Raw genomic sequence first — 23,039 nt, 5'->3', positions numbered from 1 at the left:
GATTCTGTGATAAAGCTGGCTGAAAAAAAAATGGAACTGTATTAAGCAGGTTTAGGATTATATATATATAATAAGTTTTATATATATATACACTTTTTTTTTTTCCTGGAATTATTTCAATAATTTTTTCAATGAAAAAAGAATCTGCTCAACTTGGAAATGTAGAAACTAACACCTAAGCATGAGAGGTCTGGAGAAAATGGAGGAGTGGGAGGTCTGGGACTCCCAGCAAACATATGGATCAGTGGGAAGAAGACAAATGAAAGAAAACTTGAAAGATCATTGGGAAAGATCTTTCTTAGGAAAGAATCTGAGCTCAAGTTCGGAGAAACAGCTGAGGCTGTACAGGATGTATAGGTGGAGAATGTATTTCTCATTGGACACTTAATAGACCTTGCATATTTTGTGGCCAATTCAAATACAGCTGTGGGACAGGATCCTCCCATCTGAGTAACCCTTCCATGGAACTGTGAGTGCCAAAGAAACAGAACAAGTGGGTCCATGCAAATCTGTTGGCAGCTTAAGAATGGCTACAACACAGATTGCCAAAGAGAAAGAACTTCCCAAACCTTTTCTGATTGCTTAGCCTCTTGGATCAATAGAGAATTTAATCATAGACAATCTCCAGGAAAAAAAAAAAAGTCACTATTTCCTCTACAGCTACGTTTCTACCATAATTATTTGTAATACAAATACAGTATAGCTAGCAGTCTGTTCCTGGCAGAACTTTCTGCTTGAACGCAAGACGCTGTGCACAGTGAGTGTTGCTCTACCTTGGTACAGCTGGCCAAGTCTTGAGCTGTTTGGAGTCAAATTCTGGGAACTTGCACAACACTGTAACTTTTCACAACGGCAACCTGCCCACACAAGATTGTTTTTATTTTTCATTTAATTAAGCCTAATAGCTTTCAACCTCCAGGGTTATCGAGAGAGAACAGCTTGTATTTGCATTTCTTGCCTTTTCTTATGTATTTTCTTTGTGCTTTTCCTTGGGCCATATATGTTTGTGGTTTTATGTTACTCTGTTACATGCATGCCCAGCAGCAGCATGAAATGAACTGATAAGGGAAAAGGAGACCTTTGCTGTGATGGTGCAACTGGTCGATTGGGATTGCTCAGATGTTGTTTTTAATAAGGCAGACAGTACTGCAATTCTATCTCCTGGTCTCGGCAACAAATGTCACCAGCTTGTGATGAACCATGCCAGGACATCCGTTCTTCAGCCAACAAAGGATGTTGAGAGCTACTAGGAATACTAATTGTAAGAGAGGCGAATGCTTTAGTTGAGCAAAGCATAGGCTGCATAACCCATGGTTAGGTGTTTATACTAAAACCCTTGAGTTTTTACTGCTTAAAGAGGGAATTCGTTAAAGATAAAAAGAGCAAGCTGGTTTTTTTTTTTTGCAGTTATACACAGCTTGATGCTTACACCAATTCTGCTGCTGAAGGAGCCAAGGGCGACTCCGTGTATAAGTGTAGCCTCTGTCCTGTGTGTAATCAGAGAAACAAGGGACATCTGCAATTTGTCAGTCTTCACACAAAACTGTGAGAAGCTTTAGTCCCTCTAAAATGTGCTAAGTCTGTCAAAGTTATTTTGTATGGAGAAGTTTTGTCCAACCCTGTACTACAGGTGGGGCGAGCACAAAGAGGAGCGACCCATAGTTTGGGAGAGTGAGGTTCTTTGCCCATGCTGTGTGATGACCTTGACTGAATTTCTTTGTATCTCACGTTCCATCTCCGTGCCAAGAAAATAACAGTATTTCCCTCTTTTACAAAGCACTTTGAGACTTCTGGATGAAAAAAGCTGTGGAAGAGCTAGTTGAGGTTATTCGTAACAGCAAGGTGTTTAAAAGCACCATTTCATTCAGATGCCTATATAGCAGATGATGAATACAAATTTTAGGGCAGATTTTAGTGCAGACAGCTCAGACTTGGGAGAAAAGATGGGAGGAAGCAGTGATTTCCTCAGCCTTTTCCCTTGGAGGAAGCACAGGCTCAGGTAGCAGAGCCATCTATCACTGTTCACTCTCCAGCTCCCGAGTCAGCTGCAATTTGCCTATAAAACCCTACAGCAAATCCATTCCTATTCTCTGGTATATGCAATAAATATTGCAATGCAGCCTTAAATACTCGTAAATACTGAGTCACTGTGAAATCTGCCCAGACGAGGGAAGCTTCTGTGTGCACTGTTCAAGTTTCATAGAATGGATCAGCCAGTTCCATGAAAACTGGACCAAAAATCGCTGAATATTGAAGAAGCCTTTAAGGATTTTACTACCTGATTTTACTGCTGCTGAGGATTTTTGCAGACATGAAAATACAACAAATTTTAAAAGGCAAAGATTTAAAGATGAAGTTAAAATGATGCCATTATCATCCCCAGGTAACTGTATGACCTTTAATGAGATACCGCAGCATACAAAGTAGAAATAATGAAGTTTCTTAATGATTATTAGCTCAAGAATGCATAACGCTGAAATTGTACAACGAGTCTAAGGGAGTTAGATGCTAAGTTTAATGTGATTTGGGAACTTGGGGATATGGGACTGCCTGTTTCTCTCTGGTTTCTCAGAAATCCCAGCTGCCTTCTGTACACATGCACAAAGCAACAATCTGTGTAGTACCAGCAGATCCTCCTCCTTGTGCACACACACTGTCTCAGTCTGACCCAGGCTCAAACCTGTGACCAATGCTTTGTCTCACATTAATTGAGAAACTAGGCTCCATCTGTTTGATAATTTATGTCCTGCAGCTGTTTTTCCATCCAAGTTACCCAGGACATGCTTAAGCTTTTTTGTCTATCTCTTGCTGTGCTGAGAACTTCATGCAGTGGCCCAAAGTCCTTGTCCTGCTTCAGGCATTGCCCCCACGCCGCAGACATCACTTCCTCTGCTTGAAACAAGCTGCCATGTTGGCAGGGGACAAGAAACTATCACCACCAGCACCAATAAACTGGGAAACTGCCCCTACATGATATGGAACAAGCTATGGGAATGGAACAGCATGGCAAAGATTGTATGGCCTTTTCTCAGATCCACTCTGCAGCTTGTCATACATGAGATAATGTAAGACTGTGCCAAAAGGCAACACGATACAAGCCTGGGTGCGTTGTGCAGGATTACAGAAAGGGCAAGTCGTAAACGTTACAGAAAGGAATTAGCTGATGCCTTCATCTGAAGATTGCTAATCCATGGGCTGTTTGTTTGTAAAGGTTCTTTTGGACATTATTCAGGCTTTTTCCACTCCATCCCCTCTATTTATAGTTTTCTTTTGTTCTTTCCTGCCTTTTCCCAAACCATACACAATATGCTATTAACTCACATCTGAAATCCTTCCATCCTGCAGTTATCCTGTTGGGACAGTGTCAGGCATTACGCCAGCTGTGCCCACCAGCCAGGAAATGCACTTCTCATTCCCTCTGCACTACAGAGAACAAAACCCTTTAAACACCTCCTTTTACCTCTACCGTTTTCATCTCTCCCTCTATATACCCTCTGCCTCATGAAGTGTGGGATTATAACTCCTGACCTGGTCGTTACTTAGTTTAGCAAGGTGTTATGGGCATGATAACCTGAACAAAGGATTAAAAAAGAGACGGGCTTTTGGAAACTCTAGGGAAGGAGGTACCATTCTGCTCAGGCAGAATGATATCCATCACTGTTTGGCAATTATTTTCCCAATTCTTCCGTCATCTCTTGAATGATGAAAATGGAGACGAGCAGATTGGAGACTTCTTTATTAGCCTACCTGTGAGAGATAACTACAGGACATAATGCCAGACACTTAAAAAGATAGGAGGAAGATAAGAGAAATGGACAATGAAATGCGTGATATGAAATAAGAAACATAGAGTGTACAGATGGGGGAAAAAAAAGGGACAATTTCTTCTGGAAGTTATTGATGAATTGAATTATTTTGAGCTATGAACATTGTAATAGAGAAATAGCACTCCTTTGTGTTTATTATGGACCACCACATCTGGCTGCACCCGAAATAATCTAAGCAGGCCCACAGGATGGTAAAGAAAAAGTAATTTTCTTCTGAATATTGGCTGTTTCAGCATTCCTGCAGAAGATAAATATTCACTGAAGATCAATAGCAAAAGGATGGTGCTTGTCTTTGATTGTCAGTGGTTAGAAGTGATTGCATTCTGGTGTTAATTTAAGACTACTTTCCCTTCCACTTGCTTGAACTTGTGGTATTGGTAGCAGAGTTTCTCTGGAACTCACTTTTCACTTTCGGTGAATTTAAAATCAATGGGACAGAGAAGGAGAGCAGAAGTTGCAGCATGGGAGATGGAGCAGAGGGAAACAGAGTGGAACTCATCCAACGTGTCAAAAAAAAAAAATGGAACCTCATCTTCTAAAAAGTGAATGCTACTAATCTCAACTATGTTCCAGCAATATGATGCAGTCATGACAAAGGCAAATACAGCCCTGCTGGCCAGACAATACCTACTTCGATTGCAAATCTCACAGCTGATCCTAGACCACACGTCTCCGCCTGGGCAATTCATGTGTTGGATCCATCAATGCCTATATTTTGTGTATTAGGTTTTAACAGCAGAGGCAGATTCTTACAGTATTTGTAGAATGCCTAGTGCAGTGATTCCCGAAATTGTTGGGAATAGACCAGTGCAACTGTTAATAAGACAAAAATCCAATAATCCCGTGGCTGTGGTGTGTTCTGCAATGATGTGGGCTCCCAGACTAGCATTGATGAAATGTTTCCATGCACACAGGCACACATGCGTTACTGCTCTTGGGATTATGCAGACTAAATGCAGCACAGAAGTCACGGTATCCTGTGGAAAAAAGAATTTGACATTTCTCCTCTAGAGAATGTTCAACTCTCTTACTTTTGGAGACAATCCAGCTATTAAAGGCCAACATTTCCAAAGCTTCCCCCTGTAGTAGGGGAAAATAAAACAATGCTGCGGATCCCAAAGCAACAAAATCTACTTGCAGAATATTTCAGATGAGAACATTTTCTTTCAAATCTCTTAAGAAGAGAGATAAGAGAAACAGTGCACTGAGGGTCAGAGTGCCTGCCACATTCTATTTTTGAGAAGGTTAGTCTAAATTCAGTGTTGCTCCCTTAAGCCATGGCTATTTACCTGTTACAGTTCTACAGCAGCCCAGGTAGCTCCCCTAGCCTGTTAGTTAAACGTCTTTACCCCTTAAGCAATACTATGCACTTGAGTTATGATTTGTCAGTTACTGGCCCTCGTAAACAGGTAGAATTTTGTAATCCATGCAGGTTGCTTCTGTGGATGCCTGCACAGGGGAGCTTTTCTCCATCACTGAACAGAGGTTCCAAGCACCATACATCAGGCAGATTGGCCCCACTCTTCCACCCACCACCAAATATTGAGCCATGATCTCTCACTTCCAGAGGACTCTGCAAGCAACCAAGATTCAGAGCTATATTTCCTTCTCTCATACACAATTGGCTTTAGACTGATGTATCATGTAACCACAAAAACAAAACAAAACAAAACAAAAACCACCAGCAAAATACAACTTGCCTTCAGTTTCTGAGCCCTCATTTGCAATGGTATTTACATTCAAAATTGTCATTTGATGGCACAGCCAAAAGTATAAAGATAACTGTGATTTTCACCATCTTCCACAAAATCTTTGTGACTGTGTTAATATTCTGCACATAAATCTCGGTCATTTGCTAGATGGATTTTACTCCTTTACTAAGGAGACAGAAAAAAAAAACACCTAGATGTTGTTTATGTCCTCAAAATGAAGCTGAAATAACATTTGAAGGATGAATGGGTGTTGTGGATAGGGTCTTTCTTTTTCTCATGCCTTTATTGGTGAAATTTCCCACTCTGATCCAGCTATTTTATTTTTCATTCCTAGTTTTTTCTAACAGAATACACCGGGCCTCTACTAATATACCTGCTCTTTTACATTCGTCTCTCAACTATTTATGATCAAGTGGAAACTACGAAGAACTTCCGCCACCCAGTGGTGCAGTAAGTGACACTCATGTGAATCATGTCTTGGGGACAGAGAGCTGGAGGGGTGGGTGGTGGCTGGGGTATCCAGGACGGAGTGGGAGGCAACACTCCTCCTCAGCTAGACTGGTTCCAGAGTAGTATTCAGAGCTGCAGATTGTTCTCATCAAGCCTGACTAAAAATAGGGCTGCAGTTGCGATGGTCACTGCATCTGCTTGCAATGGGAGATGTAGTATATGCCCTGAATTGTTCGCACTCTAGACACACAGCCTGAACAGGAGGTTGAATAATAATCACAGGGTAATAGACCCAAAGCCACACTTGACAGAGAGGAGAAGTTAAGACTTCAGGTGTTCCACCTCTCAGTCTTTTCCCAATGCCCTCCTACTTGAAACTGGGTAGTGCCAGCATACAGCACAGATCTCACCCAGGTAAGAAAAAGGAGTTTGAAGAGGTTTGCTTGCCAATAGCCAGGTCATGAACAACTGAGAAACTAAAGAGAAGCACCACAGGAATTCAGAACCATTAATCTTTTTTTTTGAAACTAAGCTCTTCAAAGCATAGTTGTACTTCAGGGTCACACAACACATCTGTGAGTTCTGAGAGTTTTAAGAAATAAAACATTCAAGTGACAAACACAAGTAAGAGCTCAGCCAGTATTACAGAAGAGTGAAAAGTGCATACTGTATCTAGCTGTACAGAAAAAGAAAAAAAAAAAAAAGAGCATAAATACAGAAGCAGAAATCTGGCACCTTTGCTTCTCTCCATCACTGTAATGCTAAAGAAAAACAAAACAGCTCAGGTATGATACAGTAGTTGCTAATCACAAGGAAATGGGTTGATGGTTGGACTAGATCATCTAGTGGTCTTTCCAATCTTAATGATTCTATGATTCTATTCTACCAAACGTGACCTGGTTAGTCTGCTAGAATTGAAAAGAAATGAAGAGATGACAGTAAACCAGTATTACCTTTGAAGATCTCAGACAGTTCCAAGCATTTTGTAGGACTCTAGAAGAGATCTGCTTGATGAGGGAGATCAAGAACTGCTACAGATGAGAAAGCAGCAAGCAGTAAAGCATGGCATCTGCCAAGAAGGCTCCAGGCTTTGCACCTGGAGAATTCTCACTCTGCACACTGGGAATTCTCACACTAAGGAGTGCAGTTGAGTTTGATTCTCCTCATTCTGGGAGCATTAGTGGGAGGGAGGGTGGAAGGTGGACAAGGAAAACCAAGAGCACTGGAAGAGAAAGGGCACACAGGGGGCCTGAAGAAATAGTGCAGCTTTCCTCTAGCATTCTTTTTCCATACTGTAATTGCAGGATCGAGGGAGCTGGTATACAGCAGAGAGACACACTGAGTGATGCTGCCATTCACAGATGGAGAAACAGAGGCTTGGAGAGAAGTTAAGGAACTTAGTGGAGCCAGGAATGAGAATACAGAATAGCTGAATTCCAAGCCAAAGCCTTCCTTCTTTTGCTCATTTACTTAGAAGAGAGAGTTTTCAGTAGCTCAGAACAGACAAATAATTCAACCTTCTTTTATGTGGGCAGGAGGTATTCAGAATCCTTAAAGTGACTGCTCCTTAATGGGTGCACATTTGAGGTCCACATCTTAAGCCAAATTAATTTTAAAATTCCCAACAAAGCTGGAAGTTTGCTCTGGCCTTTGGTTAAGTAGTTAATCGTTTGAAATTTTCTTAGCTCAAATCTCTCTGGTTTAATTACTTTGAAATTGTTTAATCTTTGACTTTGGATACCATACAAGATGCATAATAAAAGTATTTGGGATTTCACATGCAGAAAGCCACTTTTCATTTATGTTTTATAATTGGTTTGCACTGAGACAGACTCTGGTAATACGGTAAATGTAACCAAGATAAAATACCACAAGAAATCACTCTTGACATTTGTTTTTGAAACTCAATCTCTAAGAGCTTCAACTCATTCTCTGAAGCAAATCAGCAGCACCTGATATTGCTTCATAATCTTCCTCAAAAGAGAATCAGTATAATAATTTCTACAACAATTACTTCAGTTCTTTGTATCAGGGAACAAAAAAGTCATCAGAATGGATTAACTTTGCAACAAAATCTCATTTTGTGTCCTTAAGGAAATGAAATGCAAACTACTGCCATGCAGCTACTCAAGTTGGCAAAGGACAAGGAAACCATTCAGAAGCTATTCAGAATGTTTTTAAATGTCAGACACATCCTGCAGGAACATTAAGGTAGCCTTAAAACATGGGAGACTTCTTTTGGAAAAGCACGGCAGATGTCTGCTTGTATACACAGCTGTCCTGCTTTAATGTCCTGTCAGGGCGATGCATCACATTGAGAGCTTGAGGAGTTCTTTTTAATTCAAGGCTAGTAAAAAGAAGCTGTTCCCATGCAAAATGAAGGCAACTTTGTATAGCACTGAAAAATTATTCCATTAATCTCTGATTCCAGATGCTTCAATTAAGACAAAATCTTAAATCTCACGATTTCACTGTTTAAGAATATTAGTCCTTAACTCTTTTTGTGTCATTAAACTGTGAAATAATAAAAATCAATCTTTCATTTACCTTCATTTCCTTTATTTCTTCTTTTTTCTCCCTTCCAGCTTGGCCTGCTTCTGCCACTGTTTGCACTACATCAGACATCTTCTGGAGACGTTATTTGTTCACAAGTTTTCTGGAGGGCACACTCCTCTGAAAAATATGATAAAGGTGACTGTGTATCTCATTTTGTGTAAGAGAGAATATCCTCACATTGAGGCAACCTCGGAAGAAGATAGGAAAATAAAAAAATAATTTATTTTCTAGCTCAATAAATACTGATTAGTCAAAATATAAATATAGAAAAAAATCTCAGGGCCGTGTCCCCAGGAACATGAACTGAAATCAATGTCCATTTTAGCTACTGCATGTCAGTGTCCACTTTGATTCATCCACCCAAGGGGCTGGTTGTCACGTCAGGATATTTTTCAGATTGAATGCTATTTTATTATGAGATACAGTGCTGCAACAATGAGCAATGCTGACAGTATCACAATCCACTTCCTTGGTGCAATATAAATACAGAGTAAGAGACAGCCTTTGCATTAGGAAGTTAAAATGAAGTTACAAATAAAATATAAATATATCCCTTATTCTATAGATGGAAGCCCCAGGAAAGAAGATATCAAGCTGCCTAAAGTCTTCTGTCTCCTGAACTGCAGCCATGTGTCATTATCTCATAAGCTCTCCTTCCTTTTATTTCACGTATTCAAAACTCATTTTGCATCACCCCACTTCCCCATGCTGGAAGAGCCTTCCTTGAAAAGTTCTGCAATACATACAGCATATCAGTGAAGGGGATAAACATATGGCCAGGATAGGCTACTTGACTCAGAAAGGTGCTAATGAGATTCCCAGCCATGGATATTGTGGTGCAATACAAAAAAAAAACAATAAAGAGAAATATAAACTAGAGCACCTACATGGCTTTGGAGCCAGTGCCGCTTCTAAAGTGATTCATGCATGTGGGAATTAAAGACCCACAGTAACTTATTCCCACGTGTCTGTGATTAATGCACTTTCTATGAAAGGCATAGAAAAATTAAAAAGAGAAAGCCTGTCCTGCTCCCATACTTTGGGGTGGAGCTCTAGCCAGTCCCAGCTCACTGCTCTCCCTGAGACAGTACAGTATGGACACATAGAAAAGCTTTATCCAGTCTCCACGGTTGTCTCAGTTGGTGGGCTGGTGAGTATGGACTTCTCCCTTGTAGAAAGAAGGGAGCAGAGACCCTTAAAAATGACAAGAACACAATCAGATTATCTCTGCTGGGGCCTTCCCAAGCCTTTGGTCATCAGGCAGAGTTGGGGTGCTGCTTTTTCACAAGTTGATATAGCAGAGCTGAATCCACGCTGGTAGATGACGTGTAGCTCAAAGGCACTGCATGCCTTTTTTCAGCAGGGTTAAAATTGGCTTATTTGATTTTGCTCTTTATTATCTCAGCTGGTTTAGTGTTCTGTTTGGCTAGATCTATCTTGCCTGGAAACGCTGAGTTTACGGTATTGTCACAGCTCAACTCTTTTAACCAGCCCTAGGCTTTTAATAGTTCTACTCAGAGAAATATGCCCTTCAGTGCAAGAATCAAATAAGGAGAAGAAAACAAATGTCAGTTGCTACAACAGGGATGAAAAACATTCAACAGGCACTGAAAAATTTGCACAGTGCATCCTTTTTTTTATTATTTTTAGTGGCTTCATAACGTCTTAGAAGATCTATATTCTGTATATTCTCAAGAAGCAGCTGCAAAGCCTTTCAGTAGTCATCTGGGCTTTGCACTTAGTAGAATTTATAGTTACTGTTCATACTTGCTTATCACCCTTTCTAACAAAAAAAAAAAATAATGTTTTTTGTCCATTCCAGGGCTGTGTCTTTTACTGGGGATTCACTTCTTGGATTGCATATTACATCAACCATCCCCGATATACGCCACCGTGTATGTATAAGCAGAGTACAAAATTGACCTTGGTTTTAAGAAGTTTTTGGTGGGCAACCTCAAATCCTACAAAATCAATAGATGTTCTGGCCCCCAGATCCTTTCAAAATAGAATATAAATTCTATTTTAATTTGCTGTGATTCATTGGAAGATATTTGAATTTGATGTGGCTTTAACAGTAATGCTGCAAACAAGGCTGAAAGTTTCCAAGACTTGTTTTTACCTGCCGGGACCATCAGCTCAGTAGGTGTGCAGCTTGAAGCCAGACACCAGGTTTGTACCTTTAATGTCTAATTGCTTGCCACTTCTTTAAAACAACACTCATAGGTAAATATAGTCAATGATGGATCACTACCTCTTTGGCATGTATTAGTTAAAAAAATAATAATAATAAAGATAAGGATTACTCTGGATGCTGGAGATGGTGACCTCTACAGCCATATCCACAGATGGTCATACTGGGGACAGGTAAATAAAGGCCCATGAAGAACATCTGTTTAGCAGCTACATGCTCAGCTGCTGCTATGTGCTACCTGTTCTGGGGAGGATTTTTAGCATATGCCCTTGACAACATGGAGGAGTTGTGTACCAGCCATAGAAAAAGGGTTCTCAAAAGTAAAGGCTTGAGGAAACTTGTTCAGTGGAGTGAGGGATATGTACATGTTTTGTGGCCCTCAGCCATGACCAAAGTTTGTAGGAAAACTGTAATCTTTGGATATGAACAACCTACAGTACTACAGTGGTCTGGGGACATCAGGAGAAAAAAAAAAAAGGAGACAGCAAGTGAAGGGCAGGTAAAAATTGCACAGGCTAAATATGTCTGGTGAGACTGTGAATCAGATAGCAAATACACAGTAAAGTCGTACAACTACTGACTTATTACTGAGCTTTACTGCTAATGGAGATAGAAGGCTGGGTATGGGAAGTCATATGAACAGAACTGCGATTCCCAGCCTGTTTCTTCCACCGACGTTTGCTTTTTTCCTTCCCATACCTTTCCAAGGAATATAACACCACCAACTGCTTTAACAAAGCAATTGAATGTTGGAAGCTGGCAAATATTAGAAAAAGTTAGGTGAAAATTACCTTGAGATCAGTGGTGAAGAGACTGGCATTTCTGGAGTGACTTTACTATTTGCATTGTCTTCATATTGTGTGATAATATCCACTCTTTATGCAGACTCTGTCAGGAAAGACGTATTTCTGCTCCTCAGCACTAGATTAATTTCACCCATAGCAAACCATGTGCATACTGTAAAATTCAATTTATAATTTCATTCTATTTTCTAGCGTTTGGCCACAGACAAGTTTCTCTTGCTGCCCTTGCTTTTCTGGTAAGTACAAAGTAAAACTTTTATAAATTATTCTGCAATAGGAAGAACTCGTGGTTTAGCAAAATGCAGTAATGCTGCTCTGCATGTCTATATATACAGGTCCACTTCTGCAGTCCTGTGTCATTTGACTGGAATTAGTTATATTAAGGATATTAAGGTTTCTGGGCCAGTAAGTCTCCTAGTATTATTTGCCTTAATGTAATGCAGTGTATGTGAGAGCAATGAGAAATATGTCAGTGTTATTACTACTCATAATCTTGCAAAACACCAATATTTAGACAGATTGGAACTTGAAGGCTCTAAAACAGAAGAAGCTATCCTAAGCAGATTTAGAAGTAGTAACGCATACCCTGAAAAATTTACTCATCCATCCCAGAATGGGTGAAGCCAAGGAGAATGAAGGAGATGGAGGATTTTTTGGCAGCATTTGTTTTTCAGCAGTTTTAAGCTTGCCTTTGTGTAAAATTAGCTATAATTAGATAAGCCCCTTTTCAGGTGTTGCGTTTATATTTTTCAGCAGATCAGAAGGAGATCATACAACATTAGGATTGGATAAGACCACTAAGATCCTCAAATCCAACTGTCAGCCCACCACCACTGTGCCCACTAAATATGACTTCAGATGAGGGTACTTTCTGGTATTTGGGCAGCTTTCCATTTTGGGCAGAAATGCTGGCTGTGAGCATTTTGGTCTCATGAAAACAGAGTGATGCCATGAACAGTCAGGGTGGCTTTAGAAGACTGATGTCCTCCTTGGAGGTCTTTGTAAGAAATAATTCACCTGGTTCATTTATGAGAAAACTTTTCTAAGGTGCCCACAAGTTGAAAGAAACTGCCTCCTGAGAGAATTCAGTGCCTGAAAATTAGATGGTGGGGGGGAGAAGTTCAGTATGTTCTTCATGCGGAAGAAAAGAAAATGCATAGCTTCTCCCACAGATCACTCAGAGTGCAGCACCTGCTGAACCTGATGTTTCAATGAACCTATTGTCTTGAGACAGAGGCTGAGTAAGAAATTCTCACATGTATATTCTATTCTGTCCTCTACTGGCATTGCGGTTGGAAATAGGCTGAGTATTAACTACCTGAGCAAGCATAGGCAACTGAAGCATTCAGCCTCTTTAAAAATCAGCTGCAGATCAATTTACAGAAATAAAACAGCAAGAGGACACAGTAATGCATCTTTGTCCTTCAGGCAAACACTATTCAGAAATGCATTCAAACAACTCCTTATTAAAATTTGAATGCTTTCCTAAATCAGAACCCTTAAAGATCACAGTTCTGGCACTACTTGTCTGGGGTTTGGACATGCAGTCCTCAGCTTTTCCTGCCCAAATAAGGTATAGCAAAGACGTGCAAGATGCTTTGAGGAAGGAGCTTGCACACCCAAACAGCTGGTGCTGTGCAGCTGCTGCAATAATCCCACACCGTGGGGCCAGGCGGCTGTGGTGGGCAGCGATGTACCCGAAGCCCTGAAGCCCATGCCCTTCCTGAGCTCAGGCATTACTTGAAGCCAAGCAAACTGACTATTCAGTGCTACCAGTAAAACTAACTGCTCACAAAAAGCCATCCCTTTCTATTGAAACTTCAATGGAAAAGTGTATGCTCAAGCCCAGAGAAGAGCCTGGTTGAGGGTGTTTGATATAAAATAGGGCCATCCCCTTCAGATCTGCACCAGCAACTGTCTGTTGTCTGAATTCTTACTCTTTTGAGAAAGCTCTTTTGAGAAATTCACAGCCATGGAAACACAAACTTTCCCTTTCAGACCTCGTGCTGGCAGATTCCCCAACAGTTTAAAACAGCAGTATACAAAAGAAAACGATTTGAAGCTGTTTTCACAGGATTCTAAAACTTATGAATAAAATGTTTGGAAGATTTATTTTTCCTCTTTTAAGGCCTTTAATACATGTCTTTAGTACATATCCTGATTTAAGTGCATACATCTGCAGCTGCTGTAAACAACAGCACAGAGTAATTGGAAGAGTGTCAGTAGGCCCTTCTGAAAGATTCTCCTATTTAGAGAAACTACTCAAAGCTGGGATGGTTATCTCACAAGGCTGTAAAGATGGGAAATGGTATGTAGACTTCAACAGTTCAACATTATAAAGATGGCAAGGCTTCTTTCAGCAGTTCTCCATTGCCCCACATTTAACATTTCTGAGACACTAAGGACTAGCTGACGTTTAGCAGTTCTTCTTGATATAGAGCATTACCAGCCACATTTCTCAGCAAACACATAAGAGCTACTTACGAGCAGAATGCAGCTGTAGAGTCACAGGTAAGACAACAGGAATCCCTACAGAAATGCCCTTTGCTTTTTAAACTTTTAATTGACTATGGACTTAGTAGGTGTTATCTGTAGAGCATGAATTCTGCTTTACAATAACGGGTGGTAGAACCCAAAGGAATGGCATGGAGATGCGTTGGGAGGGGATTGGGTTGGGTGTAAGGAAAAGATTCTTCTCCAGAGGGCAGTGGGCATGGCACTGAGCTGCCAGAGCTCAAGAAGCATTTGGACAACACCCTCATAGAGTCTGATAGTCTGATTTTGGGTACTGTGTGGAGCCGGGAGTAGGACACAATGGTCCCTTTGTGTCCTTTCCAACTCAGGATATTCTGTAATTCTGTAATGTCAGTGTGAATTCTTTACACTTTGAAACCTTTTTCTTTGAAGTAATAATAAACAAAAGCAATTATGTTCTTAGCTCATAATCAGAAGTACCTATCTGTGGATAGAATTATAACTTCTGATATACCATCTCATCTCAGAATTTCCTTCTCTGAGAGTTTAACATTCTACATCTGGTGTTTATGACAGATGATAGCCAGTTAGCTGTAAATAAAAAAAAAAAAAAAATCACACAAAAGGACTGCAGGATTTGACCCTTGCAGAATAACAGCTTTGCTAATAGAAGAACTGGTTTAAACTTTTCAAACAAAAAACACAGAAATATCTCTGCTAAAGGGGGGAAGAATTTTCTTCAGCAATGCTATCTATAATTTTCTTTCCAATAAGGGCACCTTTCGATACAAAATGAAATTACATGTTCCTTCCAGTTAGTCCTAATTGAAGTTTGTTATGGTTGATGTTTTCAGTATTGGCTTTAAAAATGGCAATCATATTTTTCTTTTTTTTCTGTATTAATTTTATGACTTTAAGACTTATGATATCTCTAGGTTTTAGCATTCTTCTTTTTATTTCTTGATTTTTGCTAGATTTGAAAAGTTTAGACTGTTTAAAAAAAAAAAAAACAACTTTGTGACACTGTTTTTTTTCAGTGTGAGAGGAGAAATCAGTCTTCAAACCCATAACTAAATAAAAATGTCCAGTTCAAGACTGAAATGTAAATCAGCCTTTTGATTTTCTTCATAAAACAAGGGGAAAAAAAGAAAAAAATAAAAAATAAAAAGTAGGAAGGGGGTAGAGCCACTACCCCGTGGGAGGAAAGTGAGTTCATTATGTCTTTACAAAACCAACGGTCCTACTTCTTTGCAGGCTGGGTTACATCCAAATATTGAAGATGGTATTAATTTCAGAAAAGTGCCCTTCAAAATTCTTTAGGTCTCAGGGAGAGACATCCCAAAACTGAAGCATGTTGCATGCTGGAAGCATGTGCTGGGCATGGGAACTGCTCTGGTCCATGGACTGTCACCACTGAAATGCACAGAATGCATTTCCTATGGAGTGGGTGTGGAAGTCCTTCTGGAGTAACACATCTTTGCTGGAAGAAGCCCTGAGCAGCCTGATGTTGTGGTTGGCAAACCTGCCCACAATAGAGGGTTGGAGCTAGATGGGCATTAAGGTCTCTTCAAAGCCATTCTACAGTTCTATGATTCTATGGTTCTGGAGGCAAAGACTAAGTGTGGAGTGGAGATTCTGGTTATGCTCTGTAACACAGCCATCATTTTTGGCTGAACTGAAAATATGTTTTTAATGTCTTGCAGATGTGTGAAGCTGGAAATCACTTTATCAACGTAGCATTAGCTCACCAAAATCATTCAGGTCTGTTTTATATTTGTCTATTAAAGACTGAAGTGTGCTTAACCTATCCATCTTCTACTGATATACAGTAATTTATGCATCTACAAGCATAGAATAAAGAAAGATTAAGTAGGTGCCTTGCCATCAGTGCAATGTGTTCAAAATAAATGTGGTGACAAAAGAACATTAGCAACACTGTTGTTGTTCCAAAACTTGTAGCTAATTTATCTTAGTTAAAAAAACTACAATTTAAATATGTATTTAAGCACGGAATTTCTCTAAAGCATCCTGTTAACTGGCAACAGAGAATTTGATTTGAAATCAGTTTCAAAAGTTTAAAAACTATATTGCTGACTTTCTATAGATACAACCATCTCATGCACAGATACACATACAGATATGGATACATGTGGGCATCTAAGTGTGCATGTGCAGGCTCTTAAACACTGCTACAAGCATGGCTTTTTCACGATCTTTTGTACCCTGAGAATAAAACCCATATATACCGGATATATATACTTCATATACTGGAAAATAAAATATATTTTCAGATAATAACAGTGTAATTACAACAGCATTCTTTATAAGAAAATACCTCACCATGGTATAGATCAACTTCATGCACTGAAGTCTAAAGCAGTTTAAAAGAACCAAAAGCAAAATATTTTTATTTGATTTTAGGATTCTCGGTATCTAAAGGCATTAAAAATAGCGCTGTTGCCAAACTCAAAAGTGAAACACGCTGTGTATAAGCATTATTGTTGGTGTAGAGAGCCTTGCTCTTAGTCCTGGACTTGTTTTCCTGTTCTACTCAAGGATGAAGGATGAGCATGCAAGAGGGTACAGGTTCATGTTCCTGAGTCAGGCTGAATAAGACAAAGCCACGTCCTTTATATCCCAGAAGAGTGCCCTTAGCCCTCTCCTTACGGCTACTCCACATTAAACTACTTGTTTCGCTCTTTCTCTGAACAAAGGTTTTATCCTTTGGACGTGCCAAACCTTTCCTGTAAAAACCAACACATGGCTCACTAAGCAGGGCTCTCACTGGCAAAAATGCAGCTTTTTCTGTCTCAAATATTTCACACCATTTTCTGACTATAGTTGTACTTCGGAAATGTCAGCCAAAGTGATGCCTGTTATACAGGCAAATTATTAGAAGGCCATGTTCTCCCCCCTCTAATAAAACCATGTTTTTTTGTTGTTGTTGTCTTTTGTTTGTTGTTGTTGTTGCTGTTGTTGTTTTTTTCCCTCTTTTGTAAAGGAAACAAAGCCTGTTTTCCAAGTCCAACCTACAACCCCTTCACATGGCTCTTCTTGCTGGTATCCTGTCCCAACTATACATATGAGGTACATAACTTTCTCCTGCCTATTTGCAAAGGGTGGGCTATTATATTGAGTAACACCATCTTTCAGCACATCTGCCTTTCTCCATCCATTTCCCTGTACACCAACCATTCTGTTCCCTGTTTCAGAGTCTCCTTGTTCCCAAAAATGCTTCTCCGTCAGATCTCTCTCCTCATGCCACTATCATAACTTTGTATATATTCACCTCCATTCCAGACTCCCCGCAGATCAAGCAGTTAACCACCCATCCCTTCACCCTCATCCAGCCCACGGGGCCATCCCTTTCCAGCCATTTTTCCTCTCCCCTGTGGAGTGCAAGTGTCAGGCTCTTTTTCCAGGGGAAGCTCTTAGGGAAGTGGTCACTTCCAAAAGCTTTCCCTTTTGCTTTATTTAAATATACAATTAACAATGCCTTTTCCTCTGCAACAGGTTGGGTCTTGGATTAGTTTCACGGTAATGACACAAACCCTGCCAGGTAGGTTTGAAACAGAACAAAGACAGCTTCAGAATTATTTGTGGAGATGATTTCTGTAAATCTAAAATGTGCCCCAAACTTACATCACGTGAAAAACTGCCATCAAATCTCCCTTGTGACTTGACTGCATGGACCTTCAAAGTGCTCCCCTCAGAAAGCTGTGGGGAGCATGAGCACTACTGAAACAGCCTCCCTTGATCAAAACCTGCTCTCTGCTTTTTATGAAGTACTGTTATTTCTTCAGTTTTCACAGTGAAAAACTTTGAAATTTAATTAAAAAAAAAAAAAAATTGTAATTTCATTTACAGTCAAACATTTTTAATATAGGGAACATTCTTTTCACTTAAACCTGAAATGATACTTCTAATAGGGACAGGAAAACAGACATACTTAGTAGTTCCAATGAGTAAAGATGCACACAAGTTGCTAACAACATTTCCCCATTTGCTTCTATCAAACAACCAGCTCATAACAACAACCTGATTAGCAGCATCTGCAAATCTTGCTCAGTATTTTCCTGCATCCTTAGAGACCTAAATACCTATACAAATATGGTCCCTGGGACTGAGCTTTCCAGAACGTTCACTTTTTAATTCTCTCTCCATTCCAAAATAAAAACCAATAAAAATTACTCACTGAAGTAGCCCCCACTTTGCTTACAAGTGAAAAAAAAAGAGGAATTTCAGAAGCAGATCAAATTCTATTCTGACAAAATAAAGATATAATGAAGTTTTGTATGAAAAAATAAAAATATTTGTGGTGCAGGTCCAGGTGTGGAAATGACCTGAAAATGTAGAGATGCTTCAAGGGTGCAGGGGTAGAAAGCAGCCAAGTGCAGAAGAAACTGCAGACTGTTTTGTGAACCCTCATATACTCACAGAAGCAAACATTAAAAGAAAACACATGATCCTTTCTTTTTTCTTTTTCTTTTAACTCATTAGTCGGCATTTTTGCTTTCCTGATGGTCATCCAGATGTCTCTCTGGGCCCAAAAGAAACACAAGCTGTACCTGAAGAAATTTTATCCAGAGGTGCGCAGAAAAGCAGCTATGATTCCTATCGTCTTCTGAGCTCTTGGTGGAAGCTGAAGCCTAAGTGTATACAGTTCAATAGCTAACTCAGAGTAAATGAGCCATTTCATTCACCAACTGAAGTGGGTCTGAGGAAGCACTACTGTATATATCTTTTTCAGAAAATTAACAGATCAAAAAGCTTTCAATTAAGTGGAAAAAAAAACAAAATAACCAAAACCAAACCAAACCAAACCACTCTTCAATCCTTGATTCCTGCTAAAAGATATTTAATTAGATTTTCTGCATGGAGCTAATTGGGAAAGGATGAGAAAATGTTTTATATTTGATTTTAGGCTAGTACTTAGCTGGTTTAAATGGGCATGGATGCTGTTAAAATTAATGAAATACATACACCTAATCTGCGTGTGTTCAGCTCAGGTGATTTTAAGGTTTGGCATTAGATGTTAACCAGATTCTCAGATTTTTGCATCAGAAGTTGTTTCCCAGCCTCATTTGTATTAAACTGCACAGAAACAGCCTGTTCTGCCTTAACTCCTCTAAAGCATCACAACAAAGAATGACTGCTACACTGCTAAAACAGTTTTGTTTTACAAAGCTTTCCCTTCTTTCTTTTCTTAATTGAATCCAAGAGCAAGTTGTTCAATGCAAATTGGCTTCAAATGATCACTGCAGAGAAGTCTGGTTCTCTTTCATTTTCAGGCAGGCAGATCAGCCCCATAGTCTCAGGGGAGGACAGTTTGTGAGGTGCTACCAGAATGACTCAAGGTACAAGAAGCACAGTTAGCTTAGGCCAAATGAGCACCACCAGGAGCTGTTCACCTCCCTGCATTATTTGTTGTTCATTCAGTATGTGAGGATGGGAGAGAAGGGTGTCAGCTCCTGTAGCAAATTTTTAAGTTTTAAAATCAGGTAAAGAGCAAAGATTAGTTACAAACAAATGATGATACACTATAGCAGACTGAAAAAAATAAGCATGGCTGATATTTTGGGATTGGTCTTGAATTGCTAAAGCTATTGCCAAGCTGCTTCATGAATAGCAATAAATCCAACTTTCTGCACATTCATGGATCTTTCTGTTTTACTCTGCCTGCTGGGATTTTCAGGGAAAGTTCTGATCACAGATAACTTATCTTTCTACATTCACCAGTAATCTCAGCCACAAGCATCATTCACCTTCTGAACCAAGACCATTGTCCTCATGCAAACATTTTCTTCAGAAAATTTGTCTAGACTGCTAATTACCTGGGAAAAAAAGATTCCTTCTCGAGCTCTAAATATGCTGATATTTCTTGTACTATGGGAGGAAATAAATGGTTAACTGCAAATACTTTTGGCAGTATTTTCTATTCAGTACAGACCTAACTTTCTCAGTTAGATTTCCTCCTACATCAGTAAGAGGTAGGCATGGGCAAGGCCACATGACTGTCAGAACACCATCGTCTTTCAAGGTCAAAGGGAAGGAGCCGACATTCAATATGACCCAGCTACCCCTCACTTTGGCAACTTTATATGAAGTTACTTTACAGGCACTGCTTAGGATGTCACCATCACAGCACGCTGCATGCACTGGTATACATGGGAAAATCATCATTTTGCAATCTTGCTTCTCTGTGGGGCCCTGAAGTTTACTAGTTGCAACAAAAATCCAATCTTTTCCTTTTGAAATAGGTCCCTGATTCCATTATCCTCAGCTTTTGCACCTGGAAAATTGTTGGACTGCATGGCAGTGAACCTCATGTTTCCCTATGTCTAATTCCAAGACTTCCAAATGAGGTAGCCTAAAGTTGGGCCTTTCAGTTTCACAGGCTTTTTTTCATGCTTTTGTAGCCTGCTTTTGGTATGAAAAACCAACGTGGAAAAGAGCAGGCACCAGCTCAGGTTCTGTGATGGTGCAAGGAAGCCCTGTGATGGGGAAGTGATGTGGCAGATGCTCCTGTACACAGCCTGGCAGCCTGCATGTGGATGCCCTGTTTGAAAGAGCTCTTAAGACCCAGCCATATGCTTGTCTTATAAGGCAGTTACCACATCTTCTCAGTTGACAGGACTGAAAATTATCTCAGTGATTTCATCATTCCATAGGACACTGAAAGCAGAAGTGAATAGGCAGATGGTCATCCTTTTATAAAGATGCTATTATCATCAAAAAATCTTGTGCTTTCCATTGTTTTGTATAAAGTGACTTTAAATTGGCTTTTATCACCCTAGGAACTGAGATAAAGCAGTCTGATAGCAAAGTAGTTCTCTGAAAGAGAGCCTGCAGTGATAGCTAAGTATAATAAAATAAAAATCACTGAATGTGAAGACTTCTAAAGCACACCATAAGAGGGAGAATGCTATAGGAAAGCAAGAGACTATTTATCTATTTATAGTTTTAACAAGTGCTGCTGAACTAAAAATTAACTCAAACCATAAAGTGTTTTTCAGCAAGCTAGTATTTTCCACATGATGCTTTATTGGCTTCCCTTCTCTGCATTTTCCCAGGCACGAGTTCTGTCTCCAAGCTATATTCCCTGCCATTAACATTCATGAAAGCTTTTAGAGAAATGTACTGTATGCTACTTTCAGCATTCTGCAGATAAATGTAAATGAAGTGGTGTGTTGTCATCGCACAGAGATGAGTGTCAACATGAATAATATTTTACTATGAAAAGCCTGGTTTATCATGGGTGAGTGTGTAAAGGCTGCTGTGTAGTACAATTAAAGGCAATTCTCACATCGCACAGGCTGAGCATTGTGGAAGATTTATTGTAATGGTCTCTGCATACATGATGTTCAGCCATATGGGTCTCAAACATGCAAGTTTTTCAGCTCCTACTGGATCCAAGAACAAAATTGCCCTGGGCCTTGATAAAGGTGCTGGAGGTTGGTTATTTATTTGCCAAGCACATCAGAGACTGGATCTCATCCTAGCTGTGATGTGTAAGGATGTTTCTGAGGAAACATTTCCTTGTCCATCTGGACAAGAAGTTGCCCAGATGAGGAACATCAGTCATACCATGTGAGTGAAATAATCTGCACTGAATCCCCTTGCAGTTTGAAGGTAAAACCCAAATGTCCTTTGTAAATTGAAAAGACAAGTTAATGGGTTCTGAAGAATGTGCATTCAAGTTTTAAAAATCTACCACATATTAACACCTCCACAATACCTTAGCTTCTAACATGTATCTGCTTTTATCTAACTTCTGAAGCCTTTCAAGATTGAGGTACCAAGTATCAGGAAATCATTTGTAGTTAAAAGAAATATGATAAAAGTATTCAGTATTAATAATGAACTCCTTATTTAAAAAAGTAAATTTCACATCTTTTGTCAAAGAATTCTGATTGTTAGCCAGCTTCCTCCTAACTGTGAAAAAGTAATATAGCTCTACCAGTGATCCTTTTGGTTCACACCGTTGTTTTGAATATTCTGCCATATTCAGTAAAGAAGGCTTCTGTTTTAAAATTAGAGCTCTTACCATATGGTATACCTTAAAGCACTATAGGGTGGGCTCCAAAGAAAACTGACCACGTCAAGCATTCTTTTGCTCTTACTTATACTGAGAAGTTGATGTGTTTTTAGTTGACTGGTGAAACACCATGAAACTGAATCACAACACATTCTTTAAAAAGTGTCCCTCTCCCCAAGAGAAGAAGAGGAAAAATTTTTTTTTTTTTTGTCTAGGACATAATATGAAGCCATTTCCTAGGTTCAAGGGCATACTTGCAGAGGGAAACATTGATTAGAGAGCTGGAAGAACCAGAATGTGGCTGCAGCGTGTTTTTACAGATTAGCAGATATGTCTTTTTGGAAAGAAATTTCACTCTTTTTGACAACAGAGCTTGACAGAAATGGATTAAAGATGACACATCTCCAATACTGCATCTAATGAAAAACAAAGTACCTATTCTTAAATGAACAGAGGTTATTTGTCACATATGAACACTTTATTCTTCCACCCTCAGTTTTGCATCATCTCTGCAGAACGTGCTCTGCATTTGGACTTGTACAGCTTTTGTTCTCATTCTTACTATTAATTTATTACAGTTTTAGATATGCAGTAATGTCACAGGAAAACCAACCGTTGATTTCAAAACAGTGACGACAAAAAATTTGTTAGCTATCTCAGTCCCACACTGATTGTAGGGATGTGATTATATTGCTGCCATTTTAGATATCCTCCCTGTAGCGGCGTGAAGCATCGTGCTGTGTTTATAGGCTTGTCAAATCTTAATTCAGTTGCAAAGCACAGATCATGAAACAGTGGATTCCAATCCTTGGGACTACCTGAGCTCTGACTTCCAAATGACACTCGTAACACATTTGCTTTGCAGCTACTGAGGAATTTCTGTCTGCAAAACAAAGGAGCAATTCTTTCAGGTTTAACCAAGCAGGTTTGCAACAGTGTCTTACTATTAAACCATAAATCTGTTCCCATAGAAGCTGGAATACACTC

At 39.6% G+C, this 23,039-nt stretch overlaps 1 protein-coding gene and 1 long non-coding RNA gene across 2 annotated transcripts in view; one reads left to right on the top strand and one right to left on the bottom strand.

Annotated features, from left to right (window-relative positions):
• TECRL (trans-2,3-enoyl-CoA reductase like) overlaps positions 1 to 19,686 on the top strand; it is a 52,883-nt gene extending 33,197 nt beyond the window's left edge. Inside the window, exons 5-12 of the mRNA XM_031596726.2 lie at positions 5,874 to 5,989; positions 8,575 to 8,680; positions 10,368 to 10,440; positions 11,732 to 11,775; positions 15,718 to 15,775; positions 17,016 to 17,101; positions 17,528 to 17,573; positions 18,515 to 19,686. Of these exons, the coding sequence (XP_031452586.1) occupies positions 5,874 to 5,989; positions 8,575 to 8,680; positions 10,368 to 10,440; positions 11,732 to 11,775; positions 15,718 to 15,775; positions 17,016 to 17,101; positions 17,528 to 17,573; positions 18,515 to 18,642 (657 nt within the window). The 3' untranslated portion in view covers positions 18,643 to 19,686. The remainder of the gene's footprint in view (positions 1 to 5,873; positions 5,990 to 8,574; positions 8,681 to 10,367; positions 10,441 to 11,731; positions 11,776 to 15,717; positions 15,776 to 17,015; positions 17,102 to 17,527; positions 17,574 to 18,514) is intronic.
• Positions 1 to 23,039, bottom strand: part of LOC116231137 (uncharacterized) — a 644,852-nt gene that overhangs the window by 32,729 nt on the left and 589,084 nt on the right. The window contains exon 13 of the long non-coding RNA XR_016466011.1: positions 8,537 to 8,662. This is a non-coding gene — a long non-coding RNA (uncharacterized LOC116231137). The remainder of the gene's footprint in view (positions 1 to 8,536; positions 8,663 to 23,039) is intronic.

Source organism: Phasianus colchicus, chromosome 4, assembly GCF_987193195.1.
Source record: "Phasianus colchicus chromosome 4, bPhaCol1.hap1.1, whole genome shotgun sequence".
NCBI classification, from domain to species: domain Eukaryota; kingdom Metazoa; phylum Chordata; class Aves; order Galliformes; family Phasianidae; genus Phasianus; species Phasianus colchicus.
The sequence above is the reverse complement of the archived record's forward strand: the minus strand, read 5'-3'. Positions and strand labels throughout refer to the sequence as shown.